At 38.8% G+C, this 18,541-nt stretch overlaps 1 protein-coding gene across 9 annotated transcripts in view; it reads left to right on the forward strand.

The window, feature by feature from the left end:
- hectd1 (HECT domain containing 1) overlaps window positions 1-18,541 on the forward strand; it is a 31,821-nt gene that overhangs the window by 1,826 nt on the left and 11,454 nt on the right. For 6 of the 9 annotated variants that reach the window (XM_088647642.1, XM_088647641.1, XM_088647648.1 and 3 more), the window contains exons 2-24: window positions 779-1,084; window positions 5,274-5,508; window positions 5,777-6,004; window positions 6,423-6,704; window positions 6,899-7,169; window positions 7,527-7,603; window positions 8,102-8,200; window positions 8,365-8,479; window positions 9,189-9,363; window positions 9,890-10,028; window positions 10,257-10,427; window positions 10,902-11,124; window positions 11,492-11,767; window positions 11,903-11,979; window positions 12,361-12,495; window positions 12,654-12,800; window positions 12,880-12,974; window positions 13,065-13,170; window positions 13,679-13,813; window positions 13,901-14,040; window positions 14,669-14,992; window positions 16,555-16,721; window positions 16,824-17,000. In XM_088647642.1, the coding sequence (XP_088503768.1) occupies window positions 945-1,084; window positions 5,274-5,508; window positions 5,777-6,004; window positions 6,423-6,704; window positions 6,899-7,169; window positions 7,527-7,603; window positions 8,102-8,200; window positions 8,365-8,479; window positions 9,189-9,363; window positions 9,890-10,028; window positions 10,257-10,427; window positions 10,902-11,124; window positions 11,492-11,767; window positions 11,903-11,979; window positions 12,361-12,495; window positions 12,654-12,800; window positions 12,880-12,974; window positions 13,065-13,170; window positions 13,679-13,813; window positions 13,901-14,040; window positions 14,669-14,992; window positions 16,555-16,721; window positions 16,824-17,000 (3,934 nt within the window). In that variant the 5' untranslated portion in view covers window positions 779-944. The remainder of the gene's footprint in view (window positions 1-778; window positions 1,085-5,273; window positions 5,509-5,776; window positions 6,005-6,422; window positions 6,705-6,898; window positions 7,170-7,526; window positions 7,604-8,101; window positions 8,201-8,364; window positions 8,480-9,188; window positions 9,364-9,889; window positions 10,029-10,256; window positions 10,428-10,901; window positions 11,125-11,491; window positions 11,768-11,902; window positions 11,980-12,360; window positions 12,496-12,653; window positions 12,801-12,879; window positions 12,975-13,064; window positions 13,171-13,678; window positions 13,814-13,900; window positions 14,041-14,668; window positions 14,993-16,554; window positions 16,722-16,823; window positions 17,001-18,541) is intronic. The other 3 variants (XM_088647645.1, XM_088647649.1, XM_088647647.1) reach the window with 1 other exon arrangement.

Here is an 18,541-nt window from a genome sequence, read left to right on the forward strand (position 1 = left end):
CTGAAGGGTTTGTAAAGTCTGTCTGTTGGCAGTCTGTTTTAAGTCTTGCATAATCTTGTAGCCTATCTGTCTTATTTTGGGATGGTAGTCTGTCCTGGTGGAGGAGGGGTTTAGAGTTATATTATTGGCTCAGGTCACACTCTAGGAGAGTATGTAGAGTTAAGTGTGATTGATGCAGAGTAGTATAGTACTATATACATGATGCATTTCTTTCTGTAAATTGGACCACACAGAGAGAGACACATGTAACCCTTTAGTTGTTATTTTAATATATGTATATAATGTAAGTGTGCATATTTTAGATCTGTAGAAATGTGTTTCTGAGATGTTACTGAAAAAGACATTGGGCCTATTTTGAGATATACTGCTTTATATTGAATAGTCCACTTTTCTTACTACCACCAGTTATAAATTGAGGCTGCTGGCTCATTAGGCACTGAAAGTAATTAATATTTACCCTAAAGTGAGGTGGAGGACTGTTATTTGATTCCATCAGAAAACAATGGCTGCATCTAAAGTCTGTTTATAGAAGGCCAGGCCCTGACAAAGACGCCGAGCCTATGGTTTCGAATTAAGCAGCTAACTAATCAGCTTAGGCTTTTGTGAGTCCTTCCAAATGTTCACTGTTTGGGCTGCATGTGAACCAGTTGAAAAGGTGGATTCATGCTGCAGGTAAAAATAGGCAGGCTGCTTGAACCTGCATGTTCCATGTCTTCATGCAATCGGATTGAAAAGGACAGCTTACATGTTTTACATTATCACCTTTCTTTTTCTCCAGGTGAAGACTGCATGAGACGGAAGGTGAGAAATAAAGATCTTCCTCTTCCCAGCTGATGCTTCTACAGCAGCCCCGGCTGTAGTTATATTTTTCTCGGACTCCCAGTTGAACCGGTAGCGAGTAGGACTCGGGCTGAAGCTGATTGGGCAGGGGAGTGCCGAGCAGCATGGCCGATGTGGACCCCGACACATTGCTGGAGTGGCTCCAGATGGGGCAGGGGGACGAAAGGGACATGCAGCTGATCGCTCTGGAGCAGCTGTGCATGCTCCTCTTGATGTCGGACAACGTGGATCGCTGTTTCGAAACGTGAGTGTGCACGCCGCGTCACCCGTGTTTCACGCCAGCCGTCGCCAAGGTTTTGTTGGTGAAAAGTGCAGAGGGTTGCGGTGGGCGAGTGGTGATGGTCTGTACGAATTATTGCACTGACAGCTGTCATTTCCATTTCATTTCTCTCACTCTAAATTAAAAGCCCTCTAGTTACCAGAGGGAGACTCTGCTTTCAGATTGGCTGGATGCTCAGTCACTTGGTAAAGATGGTAACTCTTGAAAATGTTTGAGACGTATCACATCTTGAACTTGTTAGTTCCTTAAGTAAAACATCCAAAATACAAAATAGATGTATTTTACAAGATGTAAATGCAATGGTGACTTGCTTAGTGGTTATTTGAATAGGCTTGTTTGCCTTAAGTAATTTGCACATTGACTTGTGCTGAATAAGTACGTTTTGCATTTCCCTGTTTCACTGTGCTGTGCAATAAATTGATCAAAAACTTGGTGAATAAGTTAATTACTGTTCCTTAGATGGTTTGGACTTAATATTTGTCTAGAAAGGCTGAGTACTTTAGTTTTCAGCTATTTTAGATTAAAATAGAGTACCTCTGGTTATGTGACGTAAAATCAGACAAGACGTAAGCAGTGTCTGGGGAATTATTGATGGGTTCAGTTCTGTCATCTGCACAAAATGTTAAGCATAATATGGTGCTTCAGCTGTCTATTGATAATGTTTACCACTTTGTTCATCATCCTTGGATGTGATTCATTTTTTTGTCCCTGAAGAGAGAGCAGGCAAGCGAGAGAGTAAATTTTAACTTGACCACATCCTTTAACTCACATTTCACACTTATAGCAAACTCTTTGACAAAGTTCTGGGGTGGAAGGTGACCTTCGCTCTGTTGGTGTATTCAGGGATATCTTAAATCTTCAGTTTTGCGATCCTAGAAGGTGAAGTGCTCCAGTGTAATTACTAAAGTGTGTGTTGAATGTTTTGGTGGGTTGAAAATGAGTCAAAAGTGAAACCCTTGTCTTCACAACTGTTGGTAAAAAGTTGATGATTCAGCTGACTCTTTGTGTTCTAACTGTGTGCTGTTCATTAAGGCTTAGATCATCACATGTCTCTATAGTGTTTTTAGTTAAAAATGAGTCAGTTTCCCTTTTGGGGAGTTGTTTTGGTTGTCCTTAATTTTTACTTTGCCTAGGTAATAGGCAAACTAAGGGATAACACAATATTGGTGCTTCCTCTTGGAACTCATTAAGATTCATAAGAGACAACATGACTGCACTTCAAGGTTATTCAGTAGTACCAAACCCATACTTTAAAATGTAAGGTTTAAGCAAAATTTATGTTTTAGTCTGTGTTCTGCCAAATTAAAAAAAAAAACATTTTAAAGGGTGAGGAATTGCAGGGCTACCCCCATTAAATGGGATTTTGGAGTTTCTGTCTTGGAGAATTGTTGGATTATGTGAACTAGGGGCTTTACAGTGCATTAAAGGTGTGTCTGGATTTCACCAGTGTGCCTTTTATTGAAATACCCTTAACACTGACTTGTTTCAGAAACAAATGACCCAAGTACAAATTGTGGTTTCAAAACTATTGGGAATAGTTTTATTATTTAAATATTACCAAGCCACAGTCTGTTTTATAATCTACTTACAGTTGACTTAAATCTGAACAGATATGAATATTGATTAAGTTTTGTGCTAGTATTGAATAACACAGAAGTGATTCTTAACTTCTGCCAGGTGTACTAATGCATAACCATATATAACCATATGTATTTTATTCTTCATTACAAACAGTAAGAAGCAATGAGCAACATAATTTAACTAAAATGTAAAACATTCTAAAAATCCCAGTCATTTTTCATTCAGATGCTTAACTATTTCAGCCAATACAAACTGGAAAGACAGTACAAGGCAAGCTCTTGCACTAAAAGATGTAAGATTCTTGCGTAGTCTTTCAATCTTTGGTTTTTGTGCAACCTGCTATTTTCATTTCTCATTATTCACTGAACCAGCTCTACTCTACATATTAAATTAGATTGTTTTTGGGGGGCTGCTTTTTAAATACTTGACTTTTCTGTCTTTCATTTTAATATCTCTCTGCTTTAATGCTTGTAGTGTCAGTTCTAAAACAATTGCTCAAAAAGGAAGATGGAGACTTCTGGTGATACACTATTCACTATTTCTTTTTTTAATGTTGGCGTGCTGTAAGTTAGCAGTCTGTTAGTGGGCTTAAAAGAGAAAATTAGTTCCAGATGGAGCTTTGGAGTATGATGCCCCTTTTTAATCAGTGGAAGTTTTAGATGCAGAATAACTATAGTCAAATAGCTATACAGTAGATCAAAAATCTACCAAGGAGCTTTAAGATAATGTTGTATCTTTTCAAAATTGCCAGTGGAATTTCAATATTTGTATTTAGTTTGACATTATCTGCAATTCACTATCATTATTCTCCTTCAAACAAACCTTTTGGAGCCTCCTGAGTAGCCCAGCTGGTAAATGCCCTTGCCCGAGTTCTGGTGGGGGTGTGTGGGCCTGGTCACATTGCCGACGGACCAGGACTGGCCAAGTGGAAGCATGCCATTGGTTGACCCTGATCAAGGCCAGGGTGGAAAGGGTCAGACATGGTGCTCTCACCTCTTACCCTGCAGCCGCCCATGTGCTTGCAGGCAGGGGTCGTGCCTCTCCTCATGTTGGTGCAGAAACGTGGAGTTAACGTTAAGTTAGCTGGGAAAGAAAAGTAGTTTTAAATAGCCACCAATTCAGTGTGTTCAAAATAAAGTCATAAGGGAAATAAAGATTAGTAAGGTCTTGTAATTTTTTTTTGTGTTGTCAAATTGCACTGATTTTAGCCTGTCAGGAATGTCATGAAGTATGTAGCTTTTTTTACACCATCACAAATGAAAGCATCGCAAGTTTTTATTACGCTTTTAGGCTTCCTTTTATTTTTGCTCCTTCTGTTTTTTTCCTCCTTTTCCAAATGAGAACGTGGGCTAATTTTAGAACTAGGAGACAAGAATGAGAAGTCAACAATAATAGCTGTTCTGTCAAAAACAAAAACAGTTACATTATTGAAGTAGTGCTCCTACTTGCCAATGAATGTTTTTTTTAAATAAATTGTCTTAGCCTGTAGCTGTCTGATACAGCATAGATTTTGAAGGAGATTTTTAAGTGTACATAATGAAGAAATGTTTTTGAGCCTTTTTCCGGTCTATAATTGTAGGAAGGTTTTTAAATAAAATGTGAAATCGGTCCACTTTTTTGAGTTTTTTAGTTTGAGTGCAAATGAGGTTTACTTTAGTGTCACTGTTGTTTTCATTTATGCAAATGATAAGATGGAGGAACAAACTGATACTGTGAGTTTGTACATTTGGCTCTACAGCTAAATAGTTAAGACAGGAGAGACTTTCACGAAACTGGGGTTGTTGAGGTTAAGTCTCGGTTTCATATTTTTGTCTTGCAAGTGAAAATGTCTTTTAAAGGGGCCATCACATCATTTTTATCTCCATTAATATGTAGATATAGGGTTGTAATTACATGATATTTGCAAAAATAGAAGTGCCATAATCCAAGATAGAAACTTTTGATTTAACTTCAAAGAGACCTTCTCTGAGAGAGAAGCTCATTTACTCCCTGTTATCTGGATTGTAATGACATTCCGTACAAAAAAACAATACAAGTTAGATATTTGCCAGAGTAATTCTTTAAGGTGTATAATAAAACTTCTAAAGTTTGGGCAACTTGACAAATTTGCTTGCTTGCTTTAAGTTTTTTCCATCAGTTTAAGATGCTGTGCTCATGAGGTCTTGAGGTTTTTGCAATTAAAGAGTCATCTCCAAAACAACAGATTGTCTTCTAAACTGAGGGGAAAAGTCAGCCTAATTGAATTATTTTAATAATTTCATTATTTAGTAAGGAGCCTGGCTACACAGGCAGAACTAATAAAATAATTAGATTAGTGATCAGTTATTTAGCTTGAATTTACAGATGATAAAGTGTGATGTCAAAGGAAGGGTTGTGTTCTGCTCAGGTATTCTGATGCCCTGTTAAGTGGAGAAGAGATTTTAGACTTCGAAGGTTTGAACATCTATAAGAATTAGGTCATACATTATATAAAATACATTTTGTTTTATTAAAGATGATGCAATCCAATTTCCTGTTGTATAGTAATTGCATATTGTGTCTGTGTATTTCATTTTATATTTATTTTTCTTAGGTGCCCCCCAAGAACGTTCCTACCAGCACTATGCAAGATCTTTCTGGATGAAAGTGCTCCAGACAACGTATTGGAAGTGACAGCTCGTGCCATAACATACTACCTGGATGTGTCTGCTGAATGTACTCGGAGGATTGTGGGAGTGGATGGTGCTATAAAAGCACTTTGTAACCGTTTGGTTGTTGTTGAACTCAATAACAGGACCAGCAGGGATCTAGCCGAGCAGTGTGTAAAGGTGATGATCAGGTTTTTCTAGCTAGTACTTGTATCTTCTGTTGTGTGAGACATGCTTCTTGGGCAGTCCTTAGTTTGTACTTAGTACAGATGATAACCTGACAATTCTGCTTTAAATATTTATGAGTAAATATAAAAATTATGGAAGAGCTTCTCTTGATGTTTAGATTATACAGTACATAAACCTGTGAATTTTAGGATTGAGGTTGATCTTCACCAGTCATAGCAAAGCTTGGCCAATAATAGTGGATGTGTTTTTTTTCTTCTAGGTGCTAGAACTGATTTGCACAAGGGAATCAGGTGCTGTGTTTGAAGCTGGTGGACTGAACTGTGTGCTGAGCTTTATTCGGGACAGCGGTCATCTGGTCCATAAGGACACTTTGCACTCTGCAATGGCTGTGGTATCCAGGCTGTGTGGTAAAATGGAGCCTCAGGATTCCTCATTGGAAACCTGTGTTGAGTCTCTCTCCAGCCTGCTCAAACATGAAGATCACCAGGTAAAAACAACATTTGTCCTCATTCTTTATATTTAGTGGGCTACTTTTATGTGAAGCTTAGAGATGCAGTGTGACAAAATATAGATGTCAGCCTGTTTATTTGCATGGTTTTCCTTTATCACGGTAGTGTAACTTCTTGCTCTAAGCTTGTTAAACCAAGGTCCCAGCTATTCTGTCGAGTTCCCATGACACTATTCATAAGAGTATTGTGTTAACTCTGCTCTTCTTTCTGGATTCCTCTCTTGACTTTCATAACCTGGCCTACCTACAGCTTCATTTAAATTGGTGAAAAGATTTCTAATTTGTCTAGTAGGGCTCTGGTTCGTGATTGAACTCGCTATCTATCGCTATGTGTGGAATGAGCTTTGGGGGTGCTGTTGACAAATATGCAAGCAATCATTTGTTTTTCCACCTCTAGGTGTCTGATGGAGCTCTGCGCTGTTTCGCCTCTCTAGCTGACCGGTTTACCCGGCGTGGTGTAGACCCAGCTCCGCTAGCCAAGCATGGCCTGACAGAGGAGCTTCTGTCCCGCATGGCAGCGGCCGGGGGCACCGTGTCAGGCCCGTCTTCCACCTGCAAGCCAGGCCGCACCTCCACTGGCGCCACAGCCACGGCGGCAGACTCCAAAGTCAGCAACCAGGTGTCCACCATCGTCAGCCTGCTGTCCACGCTGTGCAGGGGTTCCCCTCTAGTGACGCATGTAAGAGCTTTTAAAAACCTCCTGGGGTTGGGGGGTGATGTGTCCTTCCTCTGCTTCCGTTTGTATTAAACTCGGTATAGCATTGGTTTTGTTGCGCCATATTTGGAATAAATAAAGTTGGTATTAATTTACATGGCCACCTTGCAAATCAAGACCTTGGGTTTCATTGCCTTTTCTTGGCATATTCTGCACAGGATCTGTTGAGGTCAGAGCTGCCCTACTCTATAGAGAGCGCCCTGCAGGGTGATGAGAGGTGTGTTCTGGACACCATGCGGCTGGTGGATCTCTTACTGGTGCTGCTGTTTGAAGGACGGAAAGCCCTGCCAAAGTCCAGTGCTGGATCCACAGGCAGAATCCCTGGCTTGAGGAGGCTCGACAGCTCTGGAGAGCGCTCTCATCGACAACTGATAGACTGTATTCGCAGTAAAGACACTGATGCTTTAATAGATGCCATTGATACCGGAGGTAAGTCAGCGTGGTACATTCTGCACTGATTGTTTAATGTGCTTGTCCTCCTGCTCACCGGTACAGAGTACTTTATTTATGGTTTACCGTGTTCACAAAATTCAAGCCAATACAGATTCACCCTTTGAATTTTTTTTCAGCACATACAAATTTGCAGAAGCACTAATAATTTTAGCATTATCTCTACAAGTTAGAAGCAGTGTTTATAATTAGCTTAAATGTTATCTATTGATAATGAGTAACGTTAAACATCATAGCATCAGTAAGCAGATGAAATTTGATACAGTACCTCATGATACAATTACATTTTTTAAACATCTAAGTACTTTAGGTGATTTTTAAAAATTGTTCTTTTAGCCTTTGAAGTAAATTTCATGGATGATGTAGGACAAACCCTTTTGAATTGGGCCTCTGCGTTTGGTACTCAAGAAATGGTAAGCTGCTATTCTTTGATTTTTGTGTAGAGACTGATATTTTACAAGCTTTTCATGCTCGTTGATGTTTTGAGTAATGCAATTAATTTTTATACAACAGCCCCTTAACCTAATCATAGCCTTAACTTTTTGTGCGCTCGACAAAGTTTACAAGTTGTATTGTGGAAAATAGCCAAAGGGAAAAAAATCTTCATTGTTTGACATTAAGACAGCTGGAGGTTATAGGTGCGTTTTACTAAGCTGTTTGTAAGTACTCATTAAAGATGATGCACAGCCTTTCCACCAAGTAAAGGCAATCCTCTGCCGAGTTTGGTTACTATAGAAACTAGCTCAACAAAAGAGGGCTTTTTGCATAATCTCCTCTGAAGCTTCCCGACAATTGAACTCTAAAGTAACTTTAAATAAGTCATGCCATGCTAATGACCACCTTTGTTCTTATGGTTTACTACACTAACTGAAATAAACAAGTGTGTACAATGCTGTTTGCTTGTTTTCCAGGTGGAGTTCTTGTGTGAAAGAGGTGCTGATGTCAATCGCGGTCAGAGGTCGTCTTCGTTGCATTATGCAGCATGCTTTGGAAGACCCCAGGTAGCAAAGGTACAGTGCTAAAGCTCCCCCTGTTGGCATACTTCCTGTTCTACATGTTTTGTTACAATTGCATAAAACCTCAGGAAATTTCTAGTTTCTTCAACTGCTGGTACATGAGCCAAAGTTGTAGAATTGAGATATTGTGTAAAATTCGTTTATTTTTTTCCCTGCAGACTTTGCTGCGCCATGGAGCCAATCCAGATCTTAGAGATGAAGATGGTAAAACTCCCTTAGATAAAGCGCGAGAGAGAGGGCATAGTGAGGTAGTTGCCATTCTCCAGTCTCCAGGTGAGCACGGCTCTGTTTGCTTGTATTCTAGTTGCACAGCAGAAAGCAAACTTTAATAAAAAACATTGATATATTTCAAAAGCGATCAGGACCCTGTTTTTCAGTTTCTCATGAAGAAGCTCAAAGGCTTCGAATTTCTGTTTTCCATCATGTCCTGACATCCTATATAAGGCCATTTACACACACTTCTTCATGCCTCTGATAAAGTAAACATTAATGTTGCCTGCTTCCAAGAAACCTCTCTACAGTACTCACTTGCGAAGATTATATGGCACCTGCTTGTGTTAAAAATAAAAATATTTATTGGTTCAATTTATATTTTACTGAAAGGGAAACTTTTTTCAAATCGCTGTTACTTTCAAAATGTTTGAAACTAATGCACAAGATCTTCTTTCATTGCAGTCAGTTAACATGTAGGCCATTATCTTCCCCTTTCTGAGGAAAAAACATTGTAAGAAATACTTTTTTTTCTTAAAACTACACCTTCACAGTAAGGTGCTGTATGATTCCTTTAAGTGGTTTTAGGATTTAAGTCGTCCTTTCTTAAGTAGTAAAACATGCTTACGCAAGCAAATTTCCTATTCCTTACTTCAATAAAAGGTGCAAGTTAATGTGATGATAGAAACAGTCCAATCGTTCTGATTCTTGGCGAGCCCATGTTAATTGAGCATGTATTTGTTTTTTACAACATAAATGGTGTGCTTTCCAGGTGATTGGATGTGCCCAGTCAATAAAGGTGATGACAAAAAGAAGAAAGATGTGAACAAAGAGGAGGAAGAGGGCAATGAACCAAAAGGTGACCCTGAAATGGCTCCCATATATCTGAAGAGACTGCTTCCAGTATTTGCACAGACCTTCCAAGAAACTATGCTCCCTTCAATAAGGTAAACCAATTTTAAATTCCTTCTGTCACACCTAGAAATGGGAACTAAAAGAATAGTTTTTTACTTAATGTTTTAGCAGTCTGAGTAAATAAGGGGGAGTAACTATGGGGATTATGATAATAACAGGCATGTTATTGTCCTCGATTCTACTGTCCATGTTCTGGAGTTGTTGAGTTGTGTAAAGTGAGGATTTAATCTATGTACCTTTTCTGTAGATTCCTCTGTTTTGTAGAAAAAGGTAAAAGCATACTTCTTAATCAGTTATCGGACTGGTTGGATTGCAGAGGTTTTTTGTCTCCCCCCCCTCAAAAAACCCATAATATTGGTAAAAAATCAGGCAATGAAGTGATAGTTCTTAATTGGAAAAATGTTATACATACAAATTCTGAATTTAAATTAGGATTATACCTTTTAAAAATACATGCGACATGAAATTATTTTAAAGAATATGTGGAAATTGTAGCATATCTAAAGTGGAAATTAACAGAGTTCAGTCTTTACATGTATTTACTTTTTTTTTAAACAGGAAAGCAAGCCTTGCCCTTATCAGGAAAATGATCCACTACTGCTCAGAAGCCCTTCTGAAAGAAGTGTGTGATTCTGATGCCGGACATAATCTGCCTACAGTATTAGTCGAGATCACAGCAACTGTTCTTGACCAGGAGGTGAACGGACATTTATTATCTTTACTACATAATCATGCTGCTCTGAAGATTTACTGTGTCCTTCCCAGAAACTTTATACTTTTATGAAGGTTAAGGAGTATTTTTGTTTTGCCGAAATTAAGCCTTATGCCTTGGTATGCATAGAGGTCCGTTAAATAAATTTGTAAGAACTGTTTTTCTGATCAAAGTGCATTTTGGTTGGCTAAATGTGAAATACTTTCCCCTTAGGATGACGATGATGGACACTTACTGGCTTTACAGATCATAAGAGATCTGGTTGATAAAGGTGGAGATGTTTTCTTAGACCAGTTGGCCCGCCTTGGCGTTATTAACAAGGTGTCGACCCTGGCCGGACCGACATCAGACGATGAGAATGAAGAAGAGTCAAAGCCGGAGAAGGTAAAAGGCCCTTTTGAAATAGGATTTATGCCTAAAGTGAAATTAAGAAAAATCTGTCAGGATTATAAACGAGTTTTACTAAACACAGCTGTTAAACACTTGTCGGGTAGCAGACGTATCTCAGCAGTAAGTTAGAGGGTTTGCTTCACCAACGTTTCTCCCAATCCTGAAACAAAATCCACCAAAATGATCGAGAATCATTGATTTTTTTAACATGTCCGTCTGGGCCTCAGAAACCATGTTCTTGATTTAATTTTTTTAAACTTTTCAATCAGTGGTCAAAAACCATGACGTTTTCTCTTTTAAAAGCAAAGCCAAGAACCTTTAGCTTTAATGAAAACCAGGTGACCGTGTGACAATGAAAGCCCCGTTGTAGAAGATGAGTGGAGGTTGTCTGTTTCGTGGGCAAAACTAGACATGTTGTTACCTGTGACATTATGGTGTGCAAGCTCGAAAGTGGTGATGTTCCCACAGGAGGATGAGCCCCAGGAAGATGCCAAAGAAATCCAGCAGGGGAAACCATACCATTGGAGGGACTGGTCTATCATTCGAGGACGAGACTGTTTGTATATCTGGAGTGACGCGGCTGCCCTGGAGCTGTCGAACGGCAGCAACGGCTGGTTTAGGTTTATTCTCGATGGTAAGCTAGCCACCATGTACTCGAGTGGGAGCCCTGAAGGTGGATCTGATAGTTCAGGTACAGTTCTTTCCTTACTTTTTAAATTACCTTGTTTACTAAGCAAAGATAAGTTATGAAAAGATTACCTTTACCTTCATTTATGATTGTAGTTGGACTAGTAAACAATAGCTGTCTTTTTCAAAAGAAAGTGGACTTAATATACCTTAGAACCGGGGTATAAAATGACTTTATAGGGGAATATGATTCTGTTTACAAAAAAAGACAACGCAACGATTGGAAACATGGAGTCTACAGTTCTCTCTATCAACTTTGTTGTGTAGCCAAGTTTTGTGTAAGCATGATGTGTTAATATGGTTGGATACTCAAATGACTGTATGCAGAGCAACCCGTCTCATTCCGCTTGAAATGGTTTTGTCTTGAACAGAGAGCAGAAGCGAGTTTCTTGAGAAGCTGCAGAGAGCACGGAGTCAAGTGAAACCTGCAACAGCAAGCCAGCCTATTCTTTCAGCTCTGGGGCCGACCAAACTCACTGTGGGCAACTGGTCTCTTACCTGCCTGAAGGAAGGAGAAATCGCAATCCACAACTCTGATGGCCAGCAGGCTACCATACTCAAAGAGGACCTGCCAGGCTTTGTCTTCGAGTCCAACAGAGGGACCAAGCATTCTTTCACTGCAGAAACATCCCTGGGTAAGTTTGTAGGTAAGTGTGTGGTGAGAAGAACGACAGGTAAGGTTTGGAGTTAGCGCTGCGAATATCATGTAAACTTTTTTTTTTTCTTCAAGCCGTGAAATATCCGGTGTTCTGATTTTGGTTTCTCTGTTCTGGCAATTCAAGGTTCGGAATTCGTTACCGGTTGGACTGGAAAAAGAGGAAGGAAACTTAAATCCAAATTAGAGAAAACTAAACAGAAGGTAATTTTGTAAACTGAAGAGGACTGCATTTGTTATATGCTTTTTACCAAAACTAAAATCTAGACCCAACGCTTTATGTAGAAGTGTAATTTGGTTATGCTTAATCTTTAATGTCATTTTTAATGCTTCCCACAGATGTGTATTTTGTAGCTTAGCAAAAAAGAACATTGTTTTCTTGGTTATAATGAACAAAACGAATGGTTTTTACATTTCACCCATGGAAGAGATTTAAGCTAATGTTTCCTATAGATTTAGGTAATGTAGTGTTGCTTTCATTACATAGTGTTACTGTAACTAATGCAGGATATTCAGAATGGTAGGAAGTGTGGCAAAGCATAACATCAAACAGTATTGTTCTGAAAAAGTATTCTTCTTCTCAAGGTGAAAACCATGGCGAGGGATTTATATGATGATCATTTTAAAGCTGTCGAGAGTATGCCAAGAGGAGTTGTAGTCACATTGAGGAACATTGCTACCCAGCTGGAATCTGCATGGGAACTCCATACAAATAGACAGGTAAGTAAAAGATTGTAATTTAAATGAGTGAAATAGATCTATTGGATAGATTTTCTTGTTAAGGAGTATTTATGTAGTATATTGAGACATTGCAACAGTATAAATTATTGTGAACATAATTTATTAACATGTTAATAAGCAAAATCTTTTTTTCCTAGTGTATTGAGGGAGAGAACATGTGGCGAGATCTAATGAAGACTGCTTTGGAAAACTTAATTGTGGTTTTGAAGGATGAAAACACCATCTCTCCCTATGAAATGTGTAGCAGTGGCCTTGTGCAAGCACTTTTTACAGTACTAAACAATGTGAGTATTGAATAACATTTGTTCGTTTGTACTACTTTATGTATTTGCCACCTTTAACTTTTCTCTCTTTTCTCAATAGAGTGTGGATCTCGAGGTGAAACATGATTGTAGGCCCTTAATGGAAAGAATCAATGTTTTCAAAACTGCATTTAGTGAAAATGAAGATGATGAAAGGTAGTTTTAATCCGTTTTATAAAGCAACATTTATAAGTTTTGCATTGATTTTCAAGCAGCGTCTCATATACTGTTTTGTTTTTTCTTCAGTCGACCTGCAGTTGCCTTAATTAGAAAGCTTATTGCAGTTTTGGAATCAATTGAAAGGCTTCCTCTTCACTTGTATGATACACCAGGATCTACATATAATCTACAGGTAAAATATACAGGACATTACAAAACCTTAAGCATCGATGTTTGTATTATGACTTGAATATCATCAGGAAAGTCAGTTTATTTCTAAAGATAAAGATGGCACTAGGTTTAATCATTTTCCCGGCAATGACTGAAGCTTTAGATCATTTGTGCATGAAAAGTTTTTGAATTGTCAGACATCAAAACAAATCTTAGGTGCAAGAGAAACTGCAGTTCAGATTTGCTGCTGCATTACTGTTAATCTAATTGCACCCTTGACTACGGCATGAAATCTGTTATTAAAGCACCACATCTTTACTTGCAGAAAAAGTGTAGCTACATATGTCTAAAACTAACACCTGATGGTCATCAGGCTGTATGAAAATATATTTTTGCTTTTTGGTTTTGCTCTGTAAATTGTAATTTGCTCTGTATTTTATTAATGCTTAACATTGTGGATAAATAGAATAATAATACTAGGCAGTGCAATTTTTGACTTTTCTGCATGAACTGTCTGAATGTTGTTCTAGATTCTAACTAGAAGACTGAGATTTCGCCTGGAGCGTGCCCCTGGTGAGACGGCTTTGATTGACAGGACAGGAAGAATGCTTAAAATGGAGCCTCTGGCTACTGTGGAGTCCTTAGAACAGTACCTCCTCAAAATGGTATTTTTTCTTGTATTGTTGAATTTATTAATTCGTTCATTCATGGTTTCATTCCAAAGCTAAACGAATGGTGTTTTTTTCCCTCAGGTGGCAAAGCAGTGGTATGACTTTGACAGGTCCTCCTTCGTGTTTGTCAGAAAGCTGCGCGAGGGACAGATGTTTACATTCAGGCACCAGCATGACTTTGATGAGAATGGAATCGTGTACTGGATTGGGACCAATGCAAAGTAAGATGATTGTTAAAAATGTTTTAACGGAACTAGACAGATTAAATATTTCAAGTGTTAGGTTTTACGATGCAACATGAGCAGTACTAAAGTACGGGAGCTGATGCTAAATGACCTAACGAAATATTTATGAACAGTGTTTGAGCGCCTACCTCATCCGGTTGGCAGAATGACTAGTCTGAAAGATGTTTTATTGCTCAGAAGTGGGTGGCTAGATGCAGAACTGAATGCATTGTTAAAATGGTCTTAAATAACAATGTTTCTGTTATTTGTGAGAAAAGAAGGGATGTAGTGGCTGCTACACTTTTTTTAGGTAGCAAAGGCCAAGTGCTTTTGATGGCTAGTTCAGAAAAATTCCCCCCCCAGTGTGGGCGGTATACTGACGATTGACAACCCACCTTGAACAGCGTCACTCTCTTCAAAAAGAACATGTTGTCATTTTAAATTGTACAAAGTACAAGCTTTTGTGTATTCGTTCCCTATAAATGAATTTTAAATTGTTTCCTACTGTTTCCCTCAACCCTTTCAAGTTTGTTGTAGTTTTGTTATGTTTTTATTGATTTAATAGTAACACCACATTTTGATTGCCCAGCGTCAGATTCTCACTGCGACTTTGCTACTGTTTCAGAACTGCATATGAATGGGTCAATCCTGCTGCTTATGGACTTGTGGTGGTGACTTCATCAGAAGGGAGAAATCTACCTTATGGGCGTTTGGAGGACATTTTAAGCAGAGACAGCTCAGCCCTTAACTGCCACACCAATGATGATAAGAACGCTTGGTTTGCACTAGACCTTGGGCTGTGGGTGATTCCCTCTGCATACACTTTACGACACGCTCGTGGCTATGGGCGCTCTGCTCTGAGGAACTGGGTGTTTCAGGTGTCTAAGGATGGACAGAACTGGACGACCTTGTACACCCATGTGGATGACTGTAGTCTCAATGAGCCAGGGTATGTTCTCAAATCTAAAATATGCAACAGTTATTGCTTAGATCTCTCTCTTTAATAGTGGTGCTCGGGGTTACCAGTTTTAAATCTCGTCTGTAGTTGGGCCATTCTCTCCATATAAGAGGTTCGAAATGAGCATGGTGGGTTTTGATGTTTTTCTTGAATTCCTTGCTAACATTTGGCAACAACAGATGTAAAATGAATTAGATTTGGGTAACTGAATTTTCTGATTGTTTTTCCAGAAATTTGAGCGTTTTTCAGTTGAATGTCAAAATAGAGGGTAAAGAGAATTAGATTTTAAAAACAAAGAAATGTCTGTGTTGGTTAGTGAAATTAAGAGAAAATATGCCTTTATTGAACAGATTTAAGCATGATGTTTCCTTGAGATTAAGGTTTTTTTAAGTGTACTAGGCTGCAACGTAGCTTAGCAGGAATGTTCTATCAACAGCATTCCTCATTCCCAGACACTCATACAAACATCTAGAGATTGGCATGTTCTCTTTAGTTATATACTTGTTATGTTGCAAAATAAAGAAAATGACATTTTTCAAATCCTTATGCTTGCAGCTATCTTCCTAGCTTGCCCCCTTTGTAAGAGGTGGATTGAAGATCATTGGAGCATTCATTCATTTGTGGTGTCTAGTTTCTCATTATAAATAGTCTTGAATGACATAGCTTGACCAACAGTGTATTTAGCTGTACAGAACTGATCTTAAAAATACATGCGCCTGACAAACTATTTTACAGGGAGCGCTTGAAAGAATCTATGAATTGTTCATTAAGTGAACAAATAATGATCTCAGCCTTTTAAGCTAATGAACCCATTCCATCAAGTACAGTTAAGTCTCTTTGTCTTACCATTTGGTTCTGTAGATGCATCTTCTGAAAGTGTTCTGCCTATTTCATGTGGTTGTACAGGCTTTTGAAAGCAATATTATGTACAGAAAATTTACAGTAAGTAAATTTTAGGAAGTTGTTACAAGGCAAAATGTTTTGAGAGCAGGTGGTGGGCGAAGGAGAGGAGTAGTGTGTTATACATGAGTCTAGTACTTCATTTCTGCTGCAGGCACAGCTGACTGTCTGTGCCTCCACGTACCACCAACGTTTGTGGTTCATGTCCTTTGCCAACGTGATGTACAGGGTTTGAGAGAGTTTTGTGATTTGAGGTACTTTTTAAAGGCACCAATTTAAAAACTGTTCAGAAAAAAATGCCCCTACCTATAAATGCTCATTTTTTGTGTGTAATCTTTATTTTGCTTGGTACGTCACTAAATGGGTAACCTGGATATAAACATTTTTTATTTGAATTAGAAACAAATGTGTACATCAAGCCTTAATGTTCGTGCTCAATTGCTGCAGCATGGTTAATACCGAGCGATTGTTCGCAGTTCGTGCTGAGTGTAATTTAATTATCCCGGAACAGGTCGTCAATATAATTGCGGCATTTATTGTTCTACCGGGTGAAGCGGGCAAAATTCATTGACAAAACGTGAGACAAGTCTTTTTTTTGCTTTTACCTGCCAAAGATGAATAAATGAATGCCATGTGCGTCTTTGACTTCAAAGGTCTACAGCTACATGGCCCTTGGACCCTTCTAAGGATGAGAAGCAGGGCTGGAGACACATAAGAATAAAGCAAATGGGAAAGAATGCTAGTGGTCAGACTCACTACCTCTCTTTGTCGGGGCTGGAGCTTTACGGAACTGTCAGCGGAGTGTGTGAAGACCAGTTAGGTGAGTGTAACTGGGAATGCTCTAAATTGTCAGAATGAAAGCCACCCTCGATTGTCTTAGTCTGATAATGATGTGCTTTATCCACTAACTTAAATGTCACAGGCAAGGCTGTGAAGGAAGCCGAAGCCAATCTGAGGAGACAGAGGCGTCTGTTTCGCTCCCAGGTCATGAAGTACATTGTTCCGGGAGCTCGTGTAGTCCGGGGTATTGACTGGAAGTGGAGGGACCAGGATGGGAACCCACCAGGAGAGGGCACGGTGACGGGGGAGGCGCACAACGGTGAGGACAGGCGATAGGAATGCGCCGTGGGTGTGTTTTGGATGGTGGTGATTTTTGTTTCTAACACTTAAGTTTATTTTTTTTTAAGAAGCGATCTAGAAAGCATCTTTGGACCAAGGGATGGTATTGTTTACTATTTAGCAACTGGGTATCAGACTGTCCTAAATGTTACTGGGATATCTCAGAGGTTCAAGGCAATGGTATTCATGCCTAGTCCTCCATGGCCTCAGTCCTCCAGGTTTTAATGATAATGAGTAGAAAACTAAAACTGGTAGTAATATAGACAAAATAAATGACTGATTTTAGATAGTCATTTTAGAGTCCATAGTGGAATAATTCTTCTGTGATAGAAGATATGACTGCCCTTCAGTATCAGGAGTGAATATCAGAGTTTTAGGGTATCAAACAGATTTAAATTTAATTTTCATGTGTTTTATACCAGTCTGACATGCCATAGCTGGGTTTCATCAGTGAATTACAGTAGTGGGGAATACCCTTAGAGTGTATAAACCACTACCTGCAATGGTCCTGTGATCACTGTGGTATATAGATGCTGGATATAATCCAGAGAGGCCCTACTGCTGTAAAATTATCCAGTAAAATCTGGATAATTAGACCAGTAGGATTGGACCTAAATGAAGAACATTTTAATAAAGAGCTTTTTTTATCAATTTACCTTCAATGTATTTAAAGTAAAGCAAGTAACTCCAATAATGCACAGAATGTAATGAACAGTGCATCTAAATGTCACATTGTACCTTTACAAAAACAATTCGTAGAGGAATAATGGGCAGAAATGTATTTTTCCTCTGAATCTCCTTAAAACCAAGAAAAACGGCAGTCTCTGAAAGCTTTGCATCTCTTAAAACCTGGCACCTAGAGTAGATTCATTCTGTATTTAGGTGCATAAATTAATGACCCTGTTTAGTACTGTATTCTTGGACATGTGTATTTCTACTCAGTGATTATAGGATTTTGAATCCCTCCATGGTTTAAAGAGCAGTTCAGTCCCTTCTCCATGACAGGGATGCTCAGCTCCAGTCCTGGAAAGCTGGTGTCTATTTAGGTTTTCATTCCAGCTCAGCACTTAATGAGCCAGCTGAAGTAATTATTGCCCTGACTGGAGTTCACCAGCTTGTCCCAGCTTTTAGTTACTGCTGATTTTTAAGGAGACTCACAAAACCTGTTAGACTGTGGCCCTCCAGGACTGGAGTGGGGCAGCTCTGGTCTACAGTGTGCATGTAACTGCAAATGTTATGTGATCAAGGATCTTTTCTTTTTTCCCCACAAGCTTTGTACATAAGGCAAAGCTTATTTTCCTGTTGCTATTCAAGCATGATAAATTAATTGAATCCTTTAAATTCCCTTTCAAGGATCAGAATTCATCATCTTACACGCAATTTCATTTAATATTTTCTCTTTTGTCTTTTTATGCTACCTCCACAAATTCCTTTTTGTTCTTAACTGAACTTTGATCACATTTTTGAGTTTTTTTAAAGGTCTTTTTTCCCTACACTTAACAGGTAACCTTTTCATACTAA

This window comes from Lepisosteus platostomus, chromosome 10, assembly GCF_059453375.1.
Source record: "Lepisosteus platostomus isolate fLepPlt1 chromosome 10, fLepPlt1.hap1, whole genome shotgun sequence".
Lineage (NCBI taxonomy): Eukaryota > Metazoa > Chordata > Actinopteri > Semionotiformes > Lepisosteidae > Lepisosteus > Lepisosteus platostomus.